The sequence below is a fragment of the Hemiscyllium ocellatum genome, chromosome 7 (assembly GCF_020745735.1).
Source record: "Hemiscyllium ocellatum isolate sHemOce1 chromosome 7, sHemOce1.pat.X.cur, whole genome shotgun sequence".
Taxonomy (NCBI): domain Eukaryota; kingdom Metazoa; phylum Chordata; class Chondrichthyes; order Orectolobiformes; family Hemiscylliidae; genus Hemiscyllium; species Hemiscyllium ocellatum.
Genome location: NC_083407.1, coordinates 48,270,714 through 48,290,613, shown reverse-complemented (window position 1 = coordinate 48,290,613; position 19,900 = coordinate 48,270,714). Strand labels below are relative to the sequence as shown.

At 40.1% G+C, this 19,900-nt stretch overlaps 1 protein-coding gene and 1 long non-coding RNA gene across 3 annotated transcripts in view; one reads left to right on the top strand and one right to left on the bottom strand.

The window, feature by feature from the left end:
• Window positions 1-6,921, top strand: part of cers6 (ceramide synthase 6) — a 259,453-nt gene extending 252,532 nt beyond the window's left edge. The window contains exons 10-11 of one of the 2 annotated variants that reach the window (XM_060827865.1): window positions 2,623-2,646; window positions 5,901-6,921. In XM_060827865.1, coding sequence (XP_060683848.1) covers window positions 2,623-2,646; window positions 5,901-6,044 — 168 coding nt within the window. In that variant the 3' untranslated portion in view covers window positions 6,045-6,921. The remainder of the gene's footprint in view (window positions 1-2,622; window positions 2,647-5,900) is intronic. The other variant, XM_060827866.1, reaches the window with a different exon arrangement.
• LOC132817432 (uncharacterized) overlaps window positions 1-19,900 on the bottom strand; it is a 35,812-nt gene that overhangs the window by 12,672 nt on the left and 3,240 nt on the right. The gene's annotated exons all lie outside the window — the stretch shown is intronic.

The following is a 19,900-nucleotide window of genomic DNA, read 5'->3' as shown; positions in this document are numbered from 1 at the left end:
AAAGACAGAAGCAAAAAACTCATTTAGGGCTTTCCCTACCTCCTCAGACTCCATACCCAAGTCCTCTATGCTATCCCTGATCGGCCCTACTCTTTCTTTGACCATTCTCTTATTCCTCACATAAGTGTAAAATGCCTTTGCGTTCTCCCTAATCCGTTCTGCCAAGCCTTTCTCGTGCCCCCTCCTGGCTCCCCTCAGATCATTTTTAAGCTCCTTCCTCGCCTGCCTGTAATCCTGTAGAGCTGAGCTTGATCCTAGCTTCCTCCACCTTATGTAAGCTACCTTTTTCCTTTTGACGAGAAGCTCCACCGCTCTCATCATCCAAGGTTCCTTTATCTTACCACTTCTTGCCTGTCTCAGAGGGACATATTTATTCATCATTGCAACAACTGTTCCTTAAACAGTCTCCACATGTCTATAGTGCCTTTACCATGGAACAATTGCTCCCAATCTATGCTTCCTAACTCATGTCTAATTGCATCATAGTTTCATCTTCCCCAATTAAATATCCTCCCATTTTGCCTAATCCTCTCCTTCTCCATAGCTATGTAGAATGTGAGGCAGTTGTGGTCACTATCACCAAAATGCTTTCCCACCACAAGATCTGATACCTGCCCCGGCTCGTTTCCAAGCACTAAATCTAGAAGGGCCTCTCCCCTCGTTGGCCGGTCAACGTACTGAGTTAGGAAATCCTCCTGAACACACCTTACAAAAACAGCTCCATTCAAATCTTCTGCTCGAAGCAGGTTCCAATCAATATTGGGAAAGTTAAAGTCACCCATTACAACAACCCTATTACGTCCACACTTTTCCAAAATCTGCCGACCTATGCTTTCTTCCATCTCCCTGCTGCTATTGGGGGGCCTGTAGTAAACCCCTAAAGAGGTGACTGCTCCCTTGCTGTTCCTAATTTCCACCCATACTGACTCAGTAGGCAGATCTTCCTCGACAATGGAAGCTTCTGTAGCTGTGATATTCTCTCTGATTAGTAGTGCTACACCCCCTCCTCTTTTTCCCCCCTCCCTATTCTTTTTAAATGCTCTAAACCCTGGAACATCCAGCAACCATTCCTGCCCCTGAGAAACCCATGTCTCTGTTATGGCCACAACATCATAGCACCAGGTACTGATCCATGCTCTAAGTTCGTCACTTTTATCCCTGATACTCCTTGTGTTAAAGCAAACACACTTTAACTGATACCTTGGTTCCTTCCCAGGAAAATCCTTTCCACTAGCTGGTCTACCTCTTGCTATTGCCTCATCTGCATCAACTCTCACCTCCGGTATACAGCTCAGGTTCTCACCCCCCTGCCATACTAGTTTAAACCCTCTCGAACTACTCGAGCAAATCTTCCACCCAGGACATTGGTCCCCTTCCAGTTCAGATGCAACCCATCCTTCTTGTATTGGTCCCACCTTCTCCAGAAGGCATCCCAATTAACTACATATCTGAAGCCCTCCCTCCTACACCAGCTGTGCAGCCACATATTAAGCTGCTCCCGCTCCCTGTTCCTCGCCTCACTATCTTGTGGCACCGGTAGTAAACTAGAGAACACTACTCTGTTCGTCCTGCTTTGCAGCTTCCATCCTAACTTCCTGAAATCACTTTTCCTGGCTATATCGATCCTTTTCCTGGCTATATCATTAATGCCAATATGTAACAAGATTTCTGGCTGTTCGCCCTCTCCTTTTAGAACCTTATACACCCGATCGAAGACATCCTGGACCCTGTCACCAGGGAGGCAACATACCTTCCGGGAATCCCGATCCTGACCACAAAATCTCCTGTCGATTCCCCTAACTATCGAGTACCCTACCAAGAGTACTTTTCTATTCTGCCCCCTCCCCTTCTTTGCCACAGTGTCAGGCTCAGTGCCTAAGTTGTTTGTAGACTTAAAAAAAGGTTCTATCGAAATGCTTCAGTTCTGATCAACTGATCATTACGGTAAAAACAAAAACAACCTATATTTGTTTGGAGTCTCCAATACATGAAAAAATTAATGCATATCACAAGGCATTATGTAGGGCAACAAAATGTCCTGATCATGAAGAGTCTGATTGGAGGAGAGTGAGGTGTTAAGGCAGAAGAATTGATGGCCTCTGGGACTTATATGAAACCTATTAATAATGAGGCAAAAGTAGGGGGTGACGGGAAGAGGCCAACTTCATAATTGACCTACGTAGGTAGATCAACAATGATTTAATTGAATGACAACTTCTGTTACTTTGTTCCTATCTGTAATATGGCAGAACTGAGGAGAGATTACGGTACCCTACAAGGAAATTGTGAGCTGTGTTTTAAGAGGTACTATGGAGTTCTCCACCCACACCTAAAAAGTCATTTGGAAGGGGAAGCCTGCTTACAATCTCTAAACCTCTCAACCTCCTACAAAATTTCAGGTTGGGATAGGCAGATAAAAGGTGACATGAAGGCCATCTGTGGATTTTATGTGCCCTCAATCCTATAGCCCGGGAGGTGCATAAAATGCAGCCCTACATACACTAGTGCTGAGTATTGTTACTGTAGCTCATTAACTTTGAATAGTGGTACAGAAGATATCATGCCAAACTATGTTTTCTCTTATTTTACTTGTTTAATCTCTTCCTCGTCCAAACTTGAAAGGCTGGGAAATGGAATCCTTTACATGTAAGTTTCACTGGTTAAAATCTCCAAATGTATTTCCTAATCATTAGAATAATGTTTTTATTCTTTTCCCATTATTCTTAATGTGATCTTTTTTAGTGCTCCCATAGATGCCATATTTCATTTGATATGTAAATCATTCGCTGTAGCAAAATGTATTCATTTCAATAATAATTCAATAATAAGTACTTAACACAGAGTTATATTTAGTATAAAGGCTACAGGTTTCAAACACTCTGAATTGACAACAATATCACAACTTAAATCTCTATTTGCTGCAGTTTGGATTTTAATTGCATCATGAATTGTTAGTAGTGCCACTGCAGGAAAGATTTTGGGAACTTTGAGCAAGCCTTGAGCAAATTGCAGAAGGAGTAAAGGGTATCTGGTCTGGCAGCAGGGAACAGTGTCAGGTCTCAGTGGGTGTGAGGTGTCAAGTTTCACTTAAGTGCTCAGTACCCAATGGGGAAAAAGACATTTCCATTCAGCAAATAATTGGAGCTGACAATCAAAATGTTTATTTGATAGGCACCTCATTATGAAAATGATAGCTGAGGAAATCAGTCAAGCAGCATAAGCCTACAATGACTTATCAGAAGAGGCACTCTGAAATACCAAGCATCTTTCTTTTAGCTTCACACTCTTTTTAAAAAGTTCCATAGAATTCCTATAGTGCAGAAGAGCTAATTCAGTCCTTCAACACTGCACTGTTGAATTTTCTCACCCAAGCCCATACCCCACCTTATCCTGTAACACTGCATTTGCCATGGTTAATCAACATAGCCTTCACATCCCTGGATACTACAGCATGTCCAATCTACCTAACCAGCAATCTTTAGACTGCAGACACGGAGAGAATGTGCAAACTCCACACAGACAGTCACCCAAGGCTGGAATCAAACTAGAGTCCCTTGCACTGTGAGGCAGCAGTGCTAACCACTGAGCCACTGTGCCGCTCAGGACCTTCACAATGTTGCAGTCTTAATAAGTTAATATACATTTTGCACAATTGTATGCTATTATTTCACAATCCCAAAGGATGAGCTGTCTCTGCCAAATGAGTCCCAGGAGTAGAACCAAAGGAGGGAAACATAAAGCATTTATCCACCCCTCAATGCTCTTCATCCCCACATACACTCAGTTCCCTGCCCAAGCCAATCCTTGCCAACCTAATGTCCGATGTCCATACACATAACCAGCATTCTCTCTAATTTTCTTTTCAGCAGCAAATTCTGGGACTGGAACTCAGTGCTTGCCTGTGCAGAGCCTTCGGGAGAACACTGCCCAAAACCTCTCGTGTGCCACCCTATACCTCATTACCAATCCCTCATGCACCGCATGTCACTGTTCTATCTTAGTGCATACTTCTACCTTCCACTCTATCCCTCTTCATGTACCTAAGCAACCCATGCACATGGGAGAAAAAAAAATACAGTTCTATTACTTAAAGGTCTAGATTGCAGAATAAAGCCTATTGAGGAAAGTGCTGTCTTTATAAAAACACATTTTTGTAGATAGGTTGCCACACATTGACATTTCATGGCAGTTTTTGACAACTCTTAAAAAAAATGGATGATTCCAAGAGCTTTATACACCTTTTACAAATAATCTTCTCCACTGTTGACAAGCCACAATAGTACATTAATCCACCCATCCCTCCCCACAAATGATTTATGTTCCCCAACACTGGGGCGGCACGGTGGCTCAGTAGTTAGCACTGCTGCCTCACAGTGCCAGGTTCAATTCTCGCCTCAGGCGACTGTCTGTGTGGAGTTTGCATATTCTCCATGTGTCTGCATGGGTTTGCTCCAATTTCCTCCCACAGTCCAAAACTGTACAGGTTAGGTGAATTGGCTATGCTAAATTTTCCATAATGTTAGGTGAAAAGGGGTAAATGTAGGGGAATAGGTCTGGGTGGGTTGCGCTTCAGTGGGTCGGTGTGGACTTGTTGGGCCTGTTTCCACGGTGTAAGTAATCTAATACTTGATGTCCACTCTAAAGGATCCTGATCACCATCATTCCTTGGGTATCCATGGACCACATTCCCAGAGGTACCTCAGCTCTCTAATCAGGTACCATACCTATCCAAAAACAATACACAATGTGTAAAACTCCATGTTTCAGAAACCAGGCACTCCAAAATCAGATCTTTTTGATATTTTAAATGGCCAGTTCTGTCCAGAAATTGTGCATGAGCAAACTATGGACTACCCTTCAATCCCAAAATAAGAAATCAGTTTGGGTTGGCACATTGATTTCTCAACTTATTCCAGCATACCACCCTAGTTCAGACACTCTCTACAATGGTAAAAATCAGGCCTGGTATTTTAGTGGATCATACTATCATTCTTATAAACGCCAATGAGCATAGATCAAACCTGTACAATCCTTCCTTATAAAACAAACCTTTCTTCTCAGGAACTCAGTTGAGTAAATATTTTCTGAAGAAATTTTAAGCAGTTATATTCTTTCTTAAGTAAAAAGATCAAAAATGTGTGCAGCACTCCAAATGCAGCCTAACAAAAGTACAACTGTAGCAAAATTTCAAAAGGTGCATTCCTCTTGCAATAAACGCCAATGTTCTTTTGCCATCTTAAATTACTTGCTGAACTTGCATTTATTTTGTGTGTAAAGGGGTATTGTCAGCTTCCTGTGAACTATATAGCTAAATCATACAGGGTGAGGTGAATGACATGGGCTTTGACAATATTTGTACTAGAATCAGATGAGAAGTCTGTCTAGGTCTATCTCGCAAGCATCTCATTTTATCTTTTATATTTATGAAAAGCAGTACAGTGAGATTCACAATAGGCGGCCACAAAATTTCAATTAATGGTGATTATTGCTCATTAAACATCTTTTTGATGCCCAGCTCACCTCATTAATATTCCTATTTGAATATGGTCTGTTAAAACAGCAGAAATAAAAAGCTGATATATTTGCATTAAATATTAAATTTCAAGAGTGCTTATTATGAGTTGCCAATCCTGTAAACTTCTTATTTATTTTCCTGTTAGATTATAGCCTCTTAACTCTTTATTTTCTATGTAAATTTATGGTCATAAATTTCATGTTCGTACTAACCAATTTCCTATAGTTTTTGATCCAACCTATTCATCTCAGATGCCATGTTAATTTGGGCTTCCTGAATGCAGTATTGTGCTTTAGATTTGCATGACTCCACTCTGATTATTTCAGTGAGAAAATGCATTCTCTTTGCTGTCATGGCTAACTTGCATTCCTAATTTCAATGTCAGGTATCAAAGGATGATCGAAGTGACATTGAAACCAGCTCTGACGAAGAAGATTCAACACCTTCTACGTCAAAAAGTGGACATAACAGCACTACCAATGGGACAAATGGCTACCTAAGTAGCGGTCTTTATTCCGAGGAACATTAGTTATTTGTATGGGAAGTACTTATATTGTGTTGCAACCCTGTTAATTGTATGTATGGCACGCACAGCCTGAAAATATGATCCAAGAAGTATTTCACAAAATGTGTTATTGAATGCGTTTTATCACCTATCTCAGTATCAGATAACAGTTTAGAAATATCAAACATTCTGATAGTGCACTGCCATTTCTGTATGAGAACGAATGACAATAAACATTATGTACATGTTGGCATGCTATATGTAGTCTAACTCAATGGGAATGGTATTTTCATATGTATTGTCTTTGTATATTACATTATTTATTTTTATATGTTTGAGATTTGTGGTAAAAGGGAATTTTCAGTGGTTTACTCTGCCAGTAATTCATTGGGAAGAGTAAAAGCCATTATAGATTAATTATGTTGTGCACAGCTCAATCTGCTGAAATTTGTGACCTGTCACATTTCGTAGACCACATCCAGCTCTCAAGTACTGTGGTTTAGCCAGCAGTAGTGATATGTTCCATGCTTTCTTTTGTGTTATTTCCTTTCAAAATTTCAATGATATTTGAAAGAGGCCATTTTGTCCCCATTGAAACTTAGCAAAATCTGAATGCTGGAGGCAAAGTGCTAAACTATATAACAAGATTGCTTTAAGTATGTTTCTGTGGAACAATCCAATCATCTTTCAATTTGTGAAACTGATAAATAAAAAAAATACTTCTTTCTGTGTAACATCAATGCAAAATGTTACTATTTTGTTCCTTATTAGGATGAAACGAACCAACTCTATTGAGACTGGCCTTCAATGTCCCAAGGAAAAACACAGGATAGAAAGAAACATATGGGTAGCTATCCAGAGAAACCATCGTGAGGGTTGAATAGGCTAGTATGTGTTTTCTTTATACTTTGTTGTAATAAAATTAAACATAATATGTAAATAATTCACTTAAACCATGCTTTGTTATTCCTAGAATTTACTATCATAAAGGAAACAATGCATACATCCAATTCTCATTTCAATTGACTGATTACTGACCCAACCATGTCGTGGCAAAGAAGGTTAACATTTTCGAAGATCAGTAATGCAATTTATTACTCATTAATAGAAAATGGGCATTACTGGCTGTATCAGCAGTTATCACCAATCTCTTGGGGTGGCACGGTGGCTCAGTGGTTAGCAATGCTGCCTCACAGCACCAGAGACCCAGATTCAATTTGGCCGACTGTCTATGTGGAGTTTGCACATTCTCCCACACATTGTCTGTGTGGGTTTCCCCTGGGTGCTCTGGTTTTCTCCCACAGTCCAAAGATTTGCACGTCAGGTGAATTGGCCATGCTAAAATGCACATAGTGTTAGGTGCATTGGTCAGAGGGAGGTGGGTCTGGGTGGGTTACTCTTTGGAATTTCAGTGTGTACTTGTTGGGCCAAAGGGCCCGTTTCCACACTGTAGGGGAAGCTAATCTAATCTAATCTAATCCTTGTTGCCCATGAGAAGGTAATAATAAGCTGCTTTCTTGAGCCGCTGCAAACTCACAATGCTGGTAGGAAGGGAGGAAGTTCCATGATTTTGATCCAGCAACACTGAAGGAACAGCAACACATTTCCAAGTCAGGATGTGGCTGACTTGGACAGGGACATGCAGGTGACAATGTTCTCATGTATCTGCTCCTCATGCCCTTCTGAATGGAAGTGTTCATGGGTTAGAAAGGTGTTGTTGAAGGTGCATCTTGTATATGGTGCATCCTGCTGTGGAGAAAGTTTTGGATGTCGAGAAAGTACAGGGCATTCTGCTAGAAAGTGTTTCATTAACACAAAATCACTATAACACGGTCGACGAATTGGGGACACCCTTTCTAAAGCACCAAGTTTTAAAGCATGTATTGGTTATAACGATTCCGGCCCCATTAGTTTACATGGTGCTCCTATTATGCAATTTTCTTATTACACAAAATTGCATGAGAACAGAACTACTGCATCACAGCAGAACTGACTATATTGTGGATCTGCTTGGTTGGTGTTGCAACAAGTTCTACAGCATGAGTTTAAATACTCATGCTGGAATGTTATCAAGGCATCGTTGCAGTACCCAATGCATCCATCCTTTTCTTGATATCATGAAGAATTAACTGAAATGGCTGAAGACTTGTATCTATGGTTATCCACTCAGCTGTTCATGCTGATGACTGTTGCAAATGCTTCAGCCTTTTTTTTAAATGCATTGATCTGCTGGGCTTCCCCTCATTTAAAGATGAGGCTACTTGTGGAGTCTCATTTTCCAGGGAGTTCTTAAATTTCTTTATCAGGAATTATTATTCCTTTATTTGAAGGCTGGTGGGAAGATTGGAAGGTGCTGGTATCAAACACAGACTGCATTGGACTTCTCACTTTTTTGGAGTTTTCAAAACAGAAATTGATAAGTATTTGTTGGATAAAGATTTCTAGGTTATGAATTTGAGTTGGCAGATCTCTTGAAGGATGCTTTGAGGACATCCCTGAATCATTCCCACTGTCCTCGTTGGGGCTTCCTGCATGAATGAGTTGCAAGTAAAGCAGTCATTTCAGAAGTCAGGTGTTAGGTACACAAACAATATGTCCTGCTGAGTGTTATGAGTAACAAAAAAGAGAAATTGCTGGAAAGGCCCAGCAGGTCTGGCAGCATCTTCGGAGAGAAATCAGAATCAACGTTTATCAGTGTTTCAATGCAAGGCAAGTTGACTTGGGACAACAAGCTGCTTGGATAACTTTTCTTGGCATTGGACTTGAAGTATCTTGTAGCCGCACCACTGATGGCAATTCCCTTGTGCCTTGAGGTGACTTCTACAAGCTGTCCTCAGGATTTTACATGTTTCAATAAAGTCACCTCTCAATCTGCTACACTCCAATAGGCATAGGCACAATCTGTTCAACCAGTACTTCTAAAAAACACCTTAATCATAGAAATGAATTAAATCAATGTTCTCAGAACTGCTTTTAATACAATTATATCCTTTATCAAAAAATAGATAAAGTGTGGATGAAATCTTGGCTGAGTTAGTTAAATTTCTGTCTGGATTCAGAGGTACACTTTGATGTATGAATATTGACACTTTTTTTTGGAGGAAATCTGGTTTTCTGATCTTGCAGCATTTCCTTCTGGCCTTTTAGCTATTGGGAACGTCCACTGTGCAAAGCACACACACCATCCCCCTCTGCAGGTGGGGTACCTATTTTAAATAGGCTATAAATATATTTCTTCCTGCACACCATTTCAGACTAGTGCTGTGGGATAATGGAAGCCCCTTAAAAACAAGATGATTTTGACAATTTGTGAAATGGAAAGCATGGTGTAGACTCTGGAACATTTTGAAAGGTGCATGAAAATGTTTTTACATTTTCAAATTTCACAATGATTGGGTAAATATGTTTTCACTTCTGTGGTTCATATTAGGAATCTGCCTTTAATGGTAAATTGACCCTTACTTTACAAGTGCTGTGCATTGAGTAATCCGAGGTAGCATGGGATAGTATGGGTGTGCGGGAGTGAAGGAGATATGGAGGAGTTTTAAGGGCGTTTGAAAATTATTAGGAGCTGCCGGAAAAAAGTTAAGAAGTGGTAGTGTTGAGGGTTGCGTTTTCCCATTCCCAGATTCTCTTCATGTGTCTCAAAAGATCACTCAAATCTCCAGAAGCAAATGTAAAAGGTGATAGCATCCCAAAATGTTCAGCAACAACTTATTTACACTCATGGGTTGGGTTTGTTGTCAAGAGGCAATGTTGGATCGTACACTATCGAGCAAAATATCATGTAGAATCATTCCTGAGTGATACCAAGCAAATGACAATCCGCCTTTAAGCAGCTGAAAGGCAGTCATCGACAACCCAGACTTCAACTTGTTTCACTTTCCACTAAACATAGGCTTAAATTGCGTTTGAGTTCAGAATTTCTGCTTGTGATTCTATAACTCCTGTTGGGAATGCCGTAATATAAAGGAATGGATTTAAGTACCAGCAGTGAGAGAAGAGGGATAGAAAAAGAGGTTTGCCCATGACATATCAAAGAATGCCAGATGCATAATGGTACTATCAATATGAACTTACACAAAAAATTACTAAAGAAAGCTAACCTCCAAGTTATTTACTAGCAATATTAAATAAAATAAAGTATCCGTCAAAAAAGCTAAATGAGAAAGTGTGACTTAGACCCTAAGTCATAGGAGCAGAAATTAGGCCATTCAGCCCATCGAGTCTGCTCTGCCAGACAATCATGGCTGACAAGTTTCTCAACCCCATTCTCCCGCTTTCTCCCCATAGTCCTTGATCCCCTTTATTCTCAAGAATCTATCTATCTTAGTCTTAAATATACTCAATGACCTGTCTCCACAGCCTTCTGTGACAATGAATTCCATTGATTCACCATTCTGTGGCTGAAGAGGGTTTTCCTTATCTCTGTTCTAAAAGCTCTTCCCTTTCCTCTAAGGCCGTGCCCTCGGGACTTCGTCTCTCCTAGCAACGGAAATGTCTTCTCAAAGTCTACTCTGACCAGGGCATTAAGTAGTCTGTAGATCTCCCCTTCTCCTTCTAAACTCCATCGAGTATAGACCCAGAGTCCTCAAACATTCCTCATATGTTAAAATTTTCATTCTTGGGACCATTCTCATGAACCTCCTCTGAACATGCTCCAAGGCCAGTACATCCTTCCAAAGATATGGGTCCCAAAACAGCGCACAATCTTATCTGAATAATGATGGTATATTATCAGTCATAGTACTATAGAAATATAGTACTATACAGCTTCAGGTGTTATGATATTATAACATACAGTAATCCTTCTAGTTAAATAAGATTTGTTTCACTTTCATTCACATTTTGAACATGTGGACCAGGAGCAGGCAGTTGGGACTAGTTTAGTTGGGACTACGTTCAGTATGGACGGGTTGTGCCGAAGGGTCTGATTCTGTCCTGTTTGACTCTATGACTCCATGTTCTAGAAACTGGGCAAAACTATTCAACCTGTGCTGAAATTTACTTTTCACTGTCTTGGTTAGCTGGGTTACTTTGCAGCTTTAAGAAATTGCAATAATTCCTCAATTCTAGGTAAAAGGTAAGCCTTCCTATTAAATGTTTTCTAATTAGTGTTGACCTGCGGTTTTCCATCTTTCTTTCCCATGAGGACTATGAGGAAAGCATGAAGACTTGATGAGTCTTGGGTGATACCTCACCCCCAAAGTTTTCTGCATTAGTCTAGACTTCCTCCCAGTGATGGGGTGTGATCTGGCAGTAAGGAACCTTTACTGGATGGAAAACTTGAGTCACAATCCTGTGACTTACCAAGTCACAATATACAATATCATCACTTTACTGAAATCTGTTCCAAACTCTGAAGGTAGAAACAAGTTGCCTCCTCTGGGTCTTTTCCAACTTGCCAATATCCATCTTTGAAATGAATTCAGAGATGTCTTCTCCATTTGGTCCACTGTCCACCTAAAGTTGTTCTTGGTTGGAATTAAACACTTTTCTCTCTGAAATTGGCAGTCTGCTTGGGTCCCCTATCCTTTTCTCCCAAAATGACAAGGTTGGCTCCTTGAAGTTACACCAGGTGGCATGTGACATTCTGGCAAGGCCTAATATTGACCAGTTGCAAAGAGCGGGCATGAGCCTTCAGGAACAGTGATAAGTGGATAGGTAAAAGAACCACTGGATCTGCTGCTACTTGAACAGTTCTAAAGTCCTATTCGGGATGATAGATCTGGAACATGCGCAAAGACTCCTGTGGCCCATCTACTGACTTTGCAAAATATTGCTCCTACTAGTCACTACACATGCTTTCCAAGGTTCCTCGGATATCTCTCAGTATGTTCAACTCCCAACGCCACTCAACTTCCTTACTTATACTACAATATCGATCAAGTCACGAACTACTAGAAACCACAGGTTATGTGAAATATGGTTGAGAATAGGTAGAAAGACCTCAATGTAACTAGCCCTGCAATGAAGAGGGAAGAGAAATCAGTCTCCTCAGCAAGGTGCTCACAGAAATGCTGATGAGTAATGGTTGACACTTCCAGTATCTAGCAGGCATGACATTTTTACCTTGCCAAATTTCATGCTCACTATAGTGCAAGTCCATATCAATCTGTATAAGTCTGAACCTCTCACTTAGAAACCTCTCCCGCCTTCCACCCAGCATGGTTCACAGTGGGAAGCCAAACTAGTTTAATATCTTGTAAGAGGTGAAGGCTGTTGTATTAGATGTATCTTTTAATAATGGTGGCCATGGTTATTGAAGATAGTCTCATTTGAAGTGTCAAGCCCTGTCAAAATTCCAGCATCTCTTAGGTTTGGACACGATGCTTACTGTGGAGATTGCACAGCAAGGACTGGAGCTTCACTTATTGTGCAGCAATATGATCTGCCAGCCTCTTCAACTTGAGGTCAGCATCTGTGCTGACAGTCACTTCCCTGATCGTAGTCACTGCCTTCTCTTGGGAGTGTAATCTTTTTCCATGAACTGAGTGATATGATCCTGTGCTTCAAAGGAACCAGACCTTCACTTCTGCTTGCTTGTACTTGATAAACCTTTGCTTTAGCTGTGTCAGTCTCCTGCTGTCCACAGAAGTCCCTGTCAGTGTTTCAGAGTTCCATTGCAGACTTCTTTGAAATCCCCAGTATTTCCCAATGGATTCTTCTGCACAGATGTTCCATCACAAATGCAGTCCGCTCTTTTATGTTGGGTCGCTTAGATGCCAGAACCAGCTATCCATTTTCAATCCAGACTTCAACCCAATGGATCATTGGGTATTCCTCCAGTCTTTTCCCAAATCTGTCCATTGACAAGAAATTCTACTTCTTTCATCAAGCAAACAAATGTGGGAAGCCTGTGCCAGATCTGGCATGAGGTTCTGCTTTCCTCTGTCAATGCCTGAGCTTCCAATAACCCTGGAGCAACCTCAGCCTTCCTCCTCGACATTGACAATTTCAATGGTGGTCCCAACTGCTTGAGTTCCACTGCTTTTTTTATCACATCTCTTTTCAAGAGTTCTTTCCTTTCCTTTAACATTACCATAATTACATTTCAATCAAAAAAATAATTCACAGTAGTTAGTTTGTCTATCAGATGTAGATTTATGTTTTTAATCAACCTATTGAGATATGTTATGACAAACCCTGGAGCTAATGGGACTTGAACCCAGACCTACCAGCCCAGAGGTGGAGATAAGCACCCCTGATCAATGGCCTCCCTCCCCATCACCACCTGCTGCTGAAGGTTCCAGATTTAATGAATTCAAATTTCATCATCTATCATGGTGTTGTTCAAACCCATGACCTCAGAACATTGATAGTGATTCTGGATTACTATGCCAGTGACATTATCACCAATGCTATCACCACCTCCCCTCTGCTGACAGTTCCATTTTACTGGCTCATTAATTCCTAGCTCTTTACCTGATGTGGAGGTGCCAGCATTGGACTGGGGTGGACAAAATGACGTCACCTGACAAAAGAGCCGCGCTTTGAAAGCTTGTGATTTCAGATAAACCTGTTGGATTATAACCTGATGCTGCGTGACTTCTGACCTAGTTCTTTACGGACAATAGAAGAATATATATCGCAGCCAGTTATATAACACGCACTTGCAAGCATTGATCCTTTTAAGATGCTCACATCTGCAGATGTGAATCCTTCTAGAATAACTGCTGATCAGGCCAATTAAACATTTCTCCATTTAAGAAGCTGCGCATGTATGGTCATGCACAAAAGATGAAATATTCTGTGTATTGAAATAAATCAGCCATGTGCAACAAAGAAAATTTATAGGGAACAATCTGATGAATATATCATATTGTGCATTTCGGCTCTATTAGTTCCAGGTTGGCAGTTCCCCATTAACACTGAAGCTCAGACTGCTGCCAAATGGAAATCTGTCTGTACTGAAGAGAGTTTTAATTGAACTGTATAAAATTAGGGACCAAGATAGAGTGGTTAGAAATGATGCATTTCTGTAGCAAAGAGGTCATTAATTGGATTGGGGGGTGGGTTAGAGGGTCATATATTTAAAGTAATTTGTAAAAGGAAAAGAAGGTGAGTTAAAGGAAGATATTTCCACTTAGGTGGTGGTGAGGATTTCAAACTCACTAGCAGAATGATAACAAATGCAGAATCTAAAATCAATTTGAAAAATATTTGACCTAAGCAGATAGGAACCACGAACCAAAAAAAGAATGTAAAGAATGTTCAAAAGATTGGAAATGCAGATTTATAAATAGTCAAATTCAGGTTGATCAGGTTAATCCACTAAACGGCAGGTTGGATTGTTAACGATGTAAAACATAATGGCCAAATCTTTAAACGTTTTTTTTTTATGCTATTTGGTGACAAATTGAGATATCCCAGTATTTTCTCAAATTTCAAAAGCATCTCAATCATAAAATTCTCTGAATGTTTGTTCATAACTCTGAATTTTTGAGGATTCATGCTTTCTAACCTCTGTGATTTAATTAATTCTTCCAGCACAATGCAGTGAGAAATCAGTCACCTGTGTGATAAGTTGATGTCTATTCAAGTTTCCTCATTGCTGTCATGCCTTATTCAAGTTAAAATACTTTAAGAAAAGAAAGCTGATAGATCGATATTGTGTATATAGTGTGTTACCCTTGAATCAAATCAAGGTTGCAGCAGAGTGGGTGGTCTGAGCATAGGACCTGTCCATTCTTGTTGGCTTTCTTTCTTTCATGTCGTAATCTGAGCAATAAATATTCATGCTGATCCTCTTCTCAGCAAGTGGCCTTTTCCATCCATGCCTCACTATCACTCACTGTCCACTAATGTTGCTCATCATTCCTCTGTACAAGCCATTACAAGTTATGGCATGGAAAGAAGTAGTGACTTGTTTTGGAGATGGAGTATGGGCAATCAATGGTGGCATGTTGGGCATGTCCTCTAGTGACAAGGATATTCTTAGCCACTGGCAATGTGTGTCCACCTGATCCACTGGAAATAAGATCTTGTTCCAGGGAAGTGTTCACATTAGCAGTCACCTGTGAGCTAGTGCCTTCTGAGGCACTTGTATTCACACAGTCAAGTGATCTGCTCCTCTGTATAGGGGTTTTCACCTTTTTCCAGCATGACCTTAGTGTTCATCCTGCTGTCCTGAGAGGGCAGTTGTGATGCTGTGCATGTTTTTAGTGCAAATTCTGCTCTTCCCTCTCATCAGAGGTGGAAGGTGGTCCTGTAGAAACTGGTCCCAGGCTGGCAACAAGGAAGCACTGCTGAACGCGGGTGAGGTGCAACACAAGTGAGCTGACTTCCAAAATGCTGGTATTTATCTGTCAAACAATGATAACACTTCTTCAGAACAAAAAGTGCATTGAACAACAATCTAGAACAAGAGATCATAGTTTTAGGATAAGGTGTAGCAGACTTAAAACAGAGATGAGTAATTGGTTCTCTCAAAGGATCGTGAGTCTATGGAATTCACTGTCCCAGAATGCAGTGGATGCTGGTACATCAAGAAAATTTATGGAGGATATAGATTTTTAATTAGTAATGGGTTAAAGGTTTATGAGGATCAGGTAGCAAAGTGGAATTGAGACCGAGATGAGATCAGTCATGATCATGTTCAGTGGAGAGCAGTCTCGAGGAGCTGAACTATCTACTCTCACTCCTTATGTTCTTATGTAAAAAGAGTTTATTATCTATAAATGTGAGATCATACTACACATACACACAAATATGGAAATAAAAGGTGAGTCCAAATGGATAAAATTAAAAAGAAAACCAGATCTAAATATCAGTCTCTGTTTTGTTTGCAAAGTGAATTTTGCAGCCATTGCAGTGAAGGTTACAGGAGGCACTGCCATTGGGAGTTGAGCAGTTTCACACTCTTTAGTTTTGTAGTTCTGTAGTTAAATTCTTTTTGAGCTGAAATGAAACACAGTATTCAGGGTGAAACTGTCCTTTTGTTATCACAAATCCTTTTGAATGATTTGCAACACTCAGTGAGCAAAGGCCTTTACCTGCAACATAGAGATGACTAGAGGCTGGATCTTTGAGTGTGATTTTTGCAGCACATAAATGGTTGAGCCCTGACTGTTCCATCCCACCAGCACACTGCACAGAGATGGAACTGGCTGCTTAATTGCTGTACCTTTCAAAGGGAAAAACAAAATATATCTGCAATTTAGGAGATAATCCATAAGATGACTCTATGTGGCTTCCTATTGAACATTTGATTTTGCAGCCCCTCATTATTTTTGCAGTCACAGGATCATAATCTTGTCTGTTTTGATGTGTCTTCTACCCCCAAAAGCAATGGTTCATTGTTTGAAGTTACTTTCGCATCTGTGGGAGAGACATTGTCAGAGTGACATGCATTTTGGTTTTCTCTCTCTCCAGCCAAATTTACCACCAAAAGAAGAAATTGTATTTTGTAATTAAAAATGTCCAGAGTACTTTGGGTCTGACTTGTGGCAATGACAATGTTTACAAGCCACGGTATGATCATTGCTATCACAACTTAGATGGCACAACATTTACAAATGTCTTACACATTCACCTGGTCTCTCATCTGGGACTCTTGCCTCCTTGAGTTCTCTAACCATTTCTATCCACCTAAAATATTATAAGCCTACTGGCTCCAAAGTTTAGCTCTATTACACTTCCTCATAGTTTACTTCCTACAAGGATTCTATTTCATTTTCCCAGTTTGTCCTTCTCCTTCACATCTGTTCCAATGATGTCATCTTCCACCAGGGTGCCTTCAACATGCCCTACTTTTCCTCAACATAGGATTACCCCCAATATGGTTGGCATGGTCCTTAGTCATGTCGAACTGCATGTCTCACATTTCGGTCCCAATCCCTTCCTCTTTTTCCCAGAACAATAGGATTGTCTTGACCTCATTCTGCACCCACCCCTACCCACCCAAATCTCAATATTCAAAGGATCAGCTTCCACTATCTCTCATCACCAAAAATCTCATCTTCCCCACCCCACCATGTTAGCATTTGGCAGGGACCATTCATCCTGTGATACCCTGGTCAGCTCTTTCATCTCTCCTAAGATTTCCTCACTCCCCCATAATATTTCCCTTGCAGGAAAATGTAACACTTGCATATTCATGTCTTTCCTCACTGTACAAGGTCCAGGTGAAGCAGTATTTTACTTGTACCCCTTTCAGTCTAGTCTACTGTTTTTTTGCTTCTCACAATGCAGGCTCCTTTATACTTGTAAGATCAAACACAGACTGGGTGACTGCTTTGAGGAGCTCCTCCACTCTGTCCTTTAGCATGACCCTAACCTTTCAGTTGCTTGTCATTTCAATAAATCACCTTCTTCTCATGCTAACTTATCTGTCATGAAGCACTGCAATGTTCCAAAAAAGCTCAATGCAACTGTAAAAAAAACATTTTACTTAAGCACTTTGCAGCCTCTGAGATCAATATTGAATTCTACAGCGTCAGTGCCTAGCTAATGACATCCATTTTTCTTAAATTCTTCTCCGCTGCCAATCACACCCTCCAACCACCACTCCGCACCCCCTCCCCCACCCCACCCAAACATAGGCTTGTTTGTGTCTTGTTTATTTTGTGCTCAGCTGAGCCGAACCATCTTCACTCTTCCACATCTTAATTTATACCAATGCTATGTCTCTGTTGCTCTCTACCTAAATTTGCAACCTCTTTGCCTTTTGCACTGAGCTTTTCACCACCCATACTTCTCTTCTTCCTCTGTCAAAAGTATCAAAATATAATTTTCTCCACCTTTTCTGAACTGAAAAAATCATATCAGACTCAAAACAATAACTGTTTCTATCTCCTCAGATGCTGCCAGACCTGCTGAGTTTCTCCAGCATTTTCTGTTCTTTTCACATTTGTAATACTCTATTTGCAATGAAGTGCTACCCATGTCATAAATGTGGCCTTTGAAGCTTTCATTTCTTGTTTCCCTCCCACTATATATACTTTGAAGGACTATTTCTGGCTGGTGGTATTTGTACATGACTGGACTTCAAATATGGTGCAAGTACTGCGAGTCCCATTAGATCCTGACTGTAATGAGTACTTCTGCCACTGGTGAATGTACAACAAATGCTGTGGGAGCATGGTGCAAACATAATGGGGTGAGCATTGGCGAATGGAGTGAGATAATCATTACAGATCATGGAGAGCAATCTTCCTGTGTTTCTTTCTGCACAGTCCATGACATTCTTTACAAAACCATAAACGGTTACACCTATTGGCTGAAAACTTGACCTTCCATTTTCCAGCCCTTAGATCCAGCAGCAGAGGGCACACGTCCAACATTGTTCCCAATATTTACACAGTTTGAACAAGGAACACCTGCTGGAGCCAGGTGAACAATGTACTATACATATTAAACATTTGTTTACAGTAGAAGCACACATAGAGCATGGTCTTGCAGTGGCTGAAACAAATAAAATTCTATTTTTGTCCTTGAAAAAACCTTGCCCCATTTTGGCACTATGCCCCAATAGAGATCAAAGAGCCAACCTGAAATAACTTCAAGACCAGCAGAGATGACCAGGGTCAGCGAGAGGCATCTATTCTCCTCCAGAGCAGCAATCTTAATCTAAGAGGTGGCACTATCTCTATTAAATTATAGACTAAACAACTTCATCCAAACATATTAACTATTTATGCTGATCAGGAGCTAAAACCCAGAATGGAGGAAATGCCATTGATTTTCTTTTGTTTTTTTGTTTTACTACCTTTCAATTTCAAAGGAAGTTGTTTAGAATTCTGTTCCACACAATCTCCTTTGCACTTGGATGCTTTCATTCTGTTAAATAATTGACAATCTGATGTTCCATTTTGTAAATAAAAGGGAGCTTTCTCAGCTTATTTTCAATAATATGGACATGCACATAAATATGCCTATTACAGTCACAGAGAGAATGATGAATGTGGTAATGTTAATTTGCTCACTATGATTGAACTCAAAAGTTCAATTCAGTGGAAGAAAACAATATTTTCAGAATAAATATAAAATTATTTTGGAATCTTTAAAGAATGCTATGCAAACTGTCAACAGGAAATACAAGTTGGGATGTAATCAAAAATGGCTTAAGTTCTGAAGATTTCAGGAAATGAGTCTTTAGCTGTTAATTACATATTTCCATTCAATTCAATGGAAAAAGCCAGTCCTCATGTTGAGAAACTGAACGAGTAAGCAACAATAATACTGGGGGTTCCACAAAATAATACAACTTTTATTGGGCAACATCCAAATCAGTGTTCAAATTAACCAATTAAATGAGTAACATATCCTGACAGCAATATATCTAGCAAACCCATGGTATAATTTGCAGTGCACAAAAGTCACCCTAACAGGAATGCACATTGAAATTACAAGAGTTAAATATTGTTAATGTGCTATTTTGAAAAAAATAGTTATCTGCTCAGTAAAATTTTTCTCATTTATATATTCTGCGTGTTATTTTTATGTGGTTTTAGTTGATAAGTAGTTTGGTACACACAGGTTATTTAAACAATGATTTTTTTTCTCTCTGGTTGCCCATTAAAAGTTCACTATATAAATATGCCTTTATATATTTCTACAAGTATTTAAACTCCCCTTTACTAAAGGGTTTATACGAACACTAACATAGAAACATAGGAACAGGAGTAGGTCATTCAGCACCTGGAGCCTTTCAATGAGATCATGTCATCAGGTAGGCTGATGTCTGGCCTACCTCCATATATCCACTTTTGTCCCATACCCCATAATACGTTTGCTTAACAAAACTTTAAATCTGAGATAGATAATTTAACAACTGATCCAATATCAACTGCCATTTGTGGAAGAGAGTTCCGAATATCTACCACCCCTTGTGTGCAGAAGTGTTTTGTAATATCTGTCATGAACAGTCTGGCTCTAAT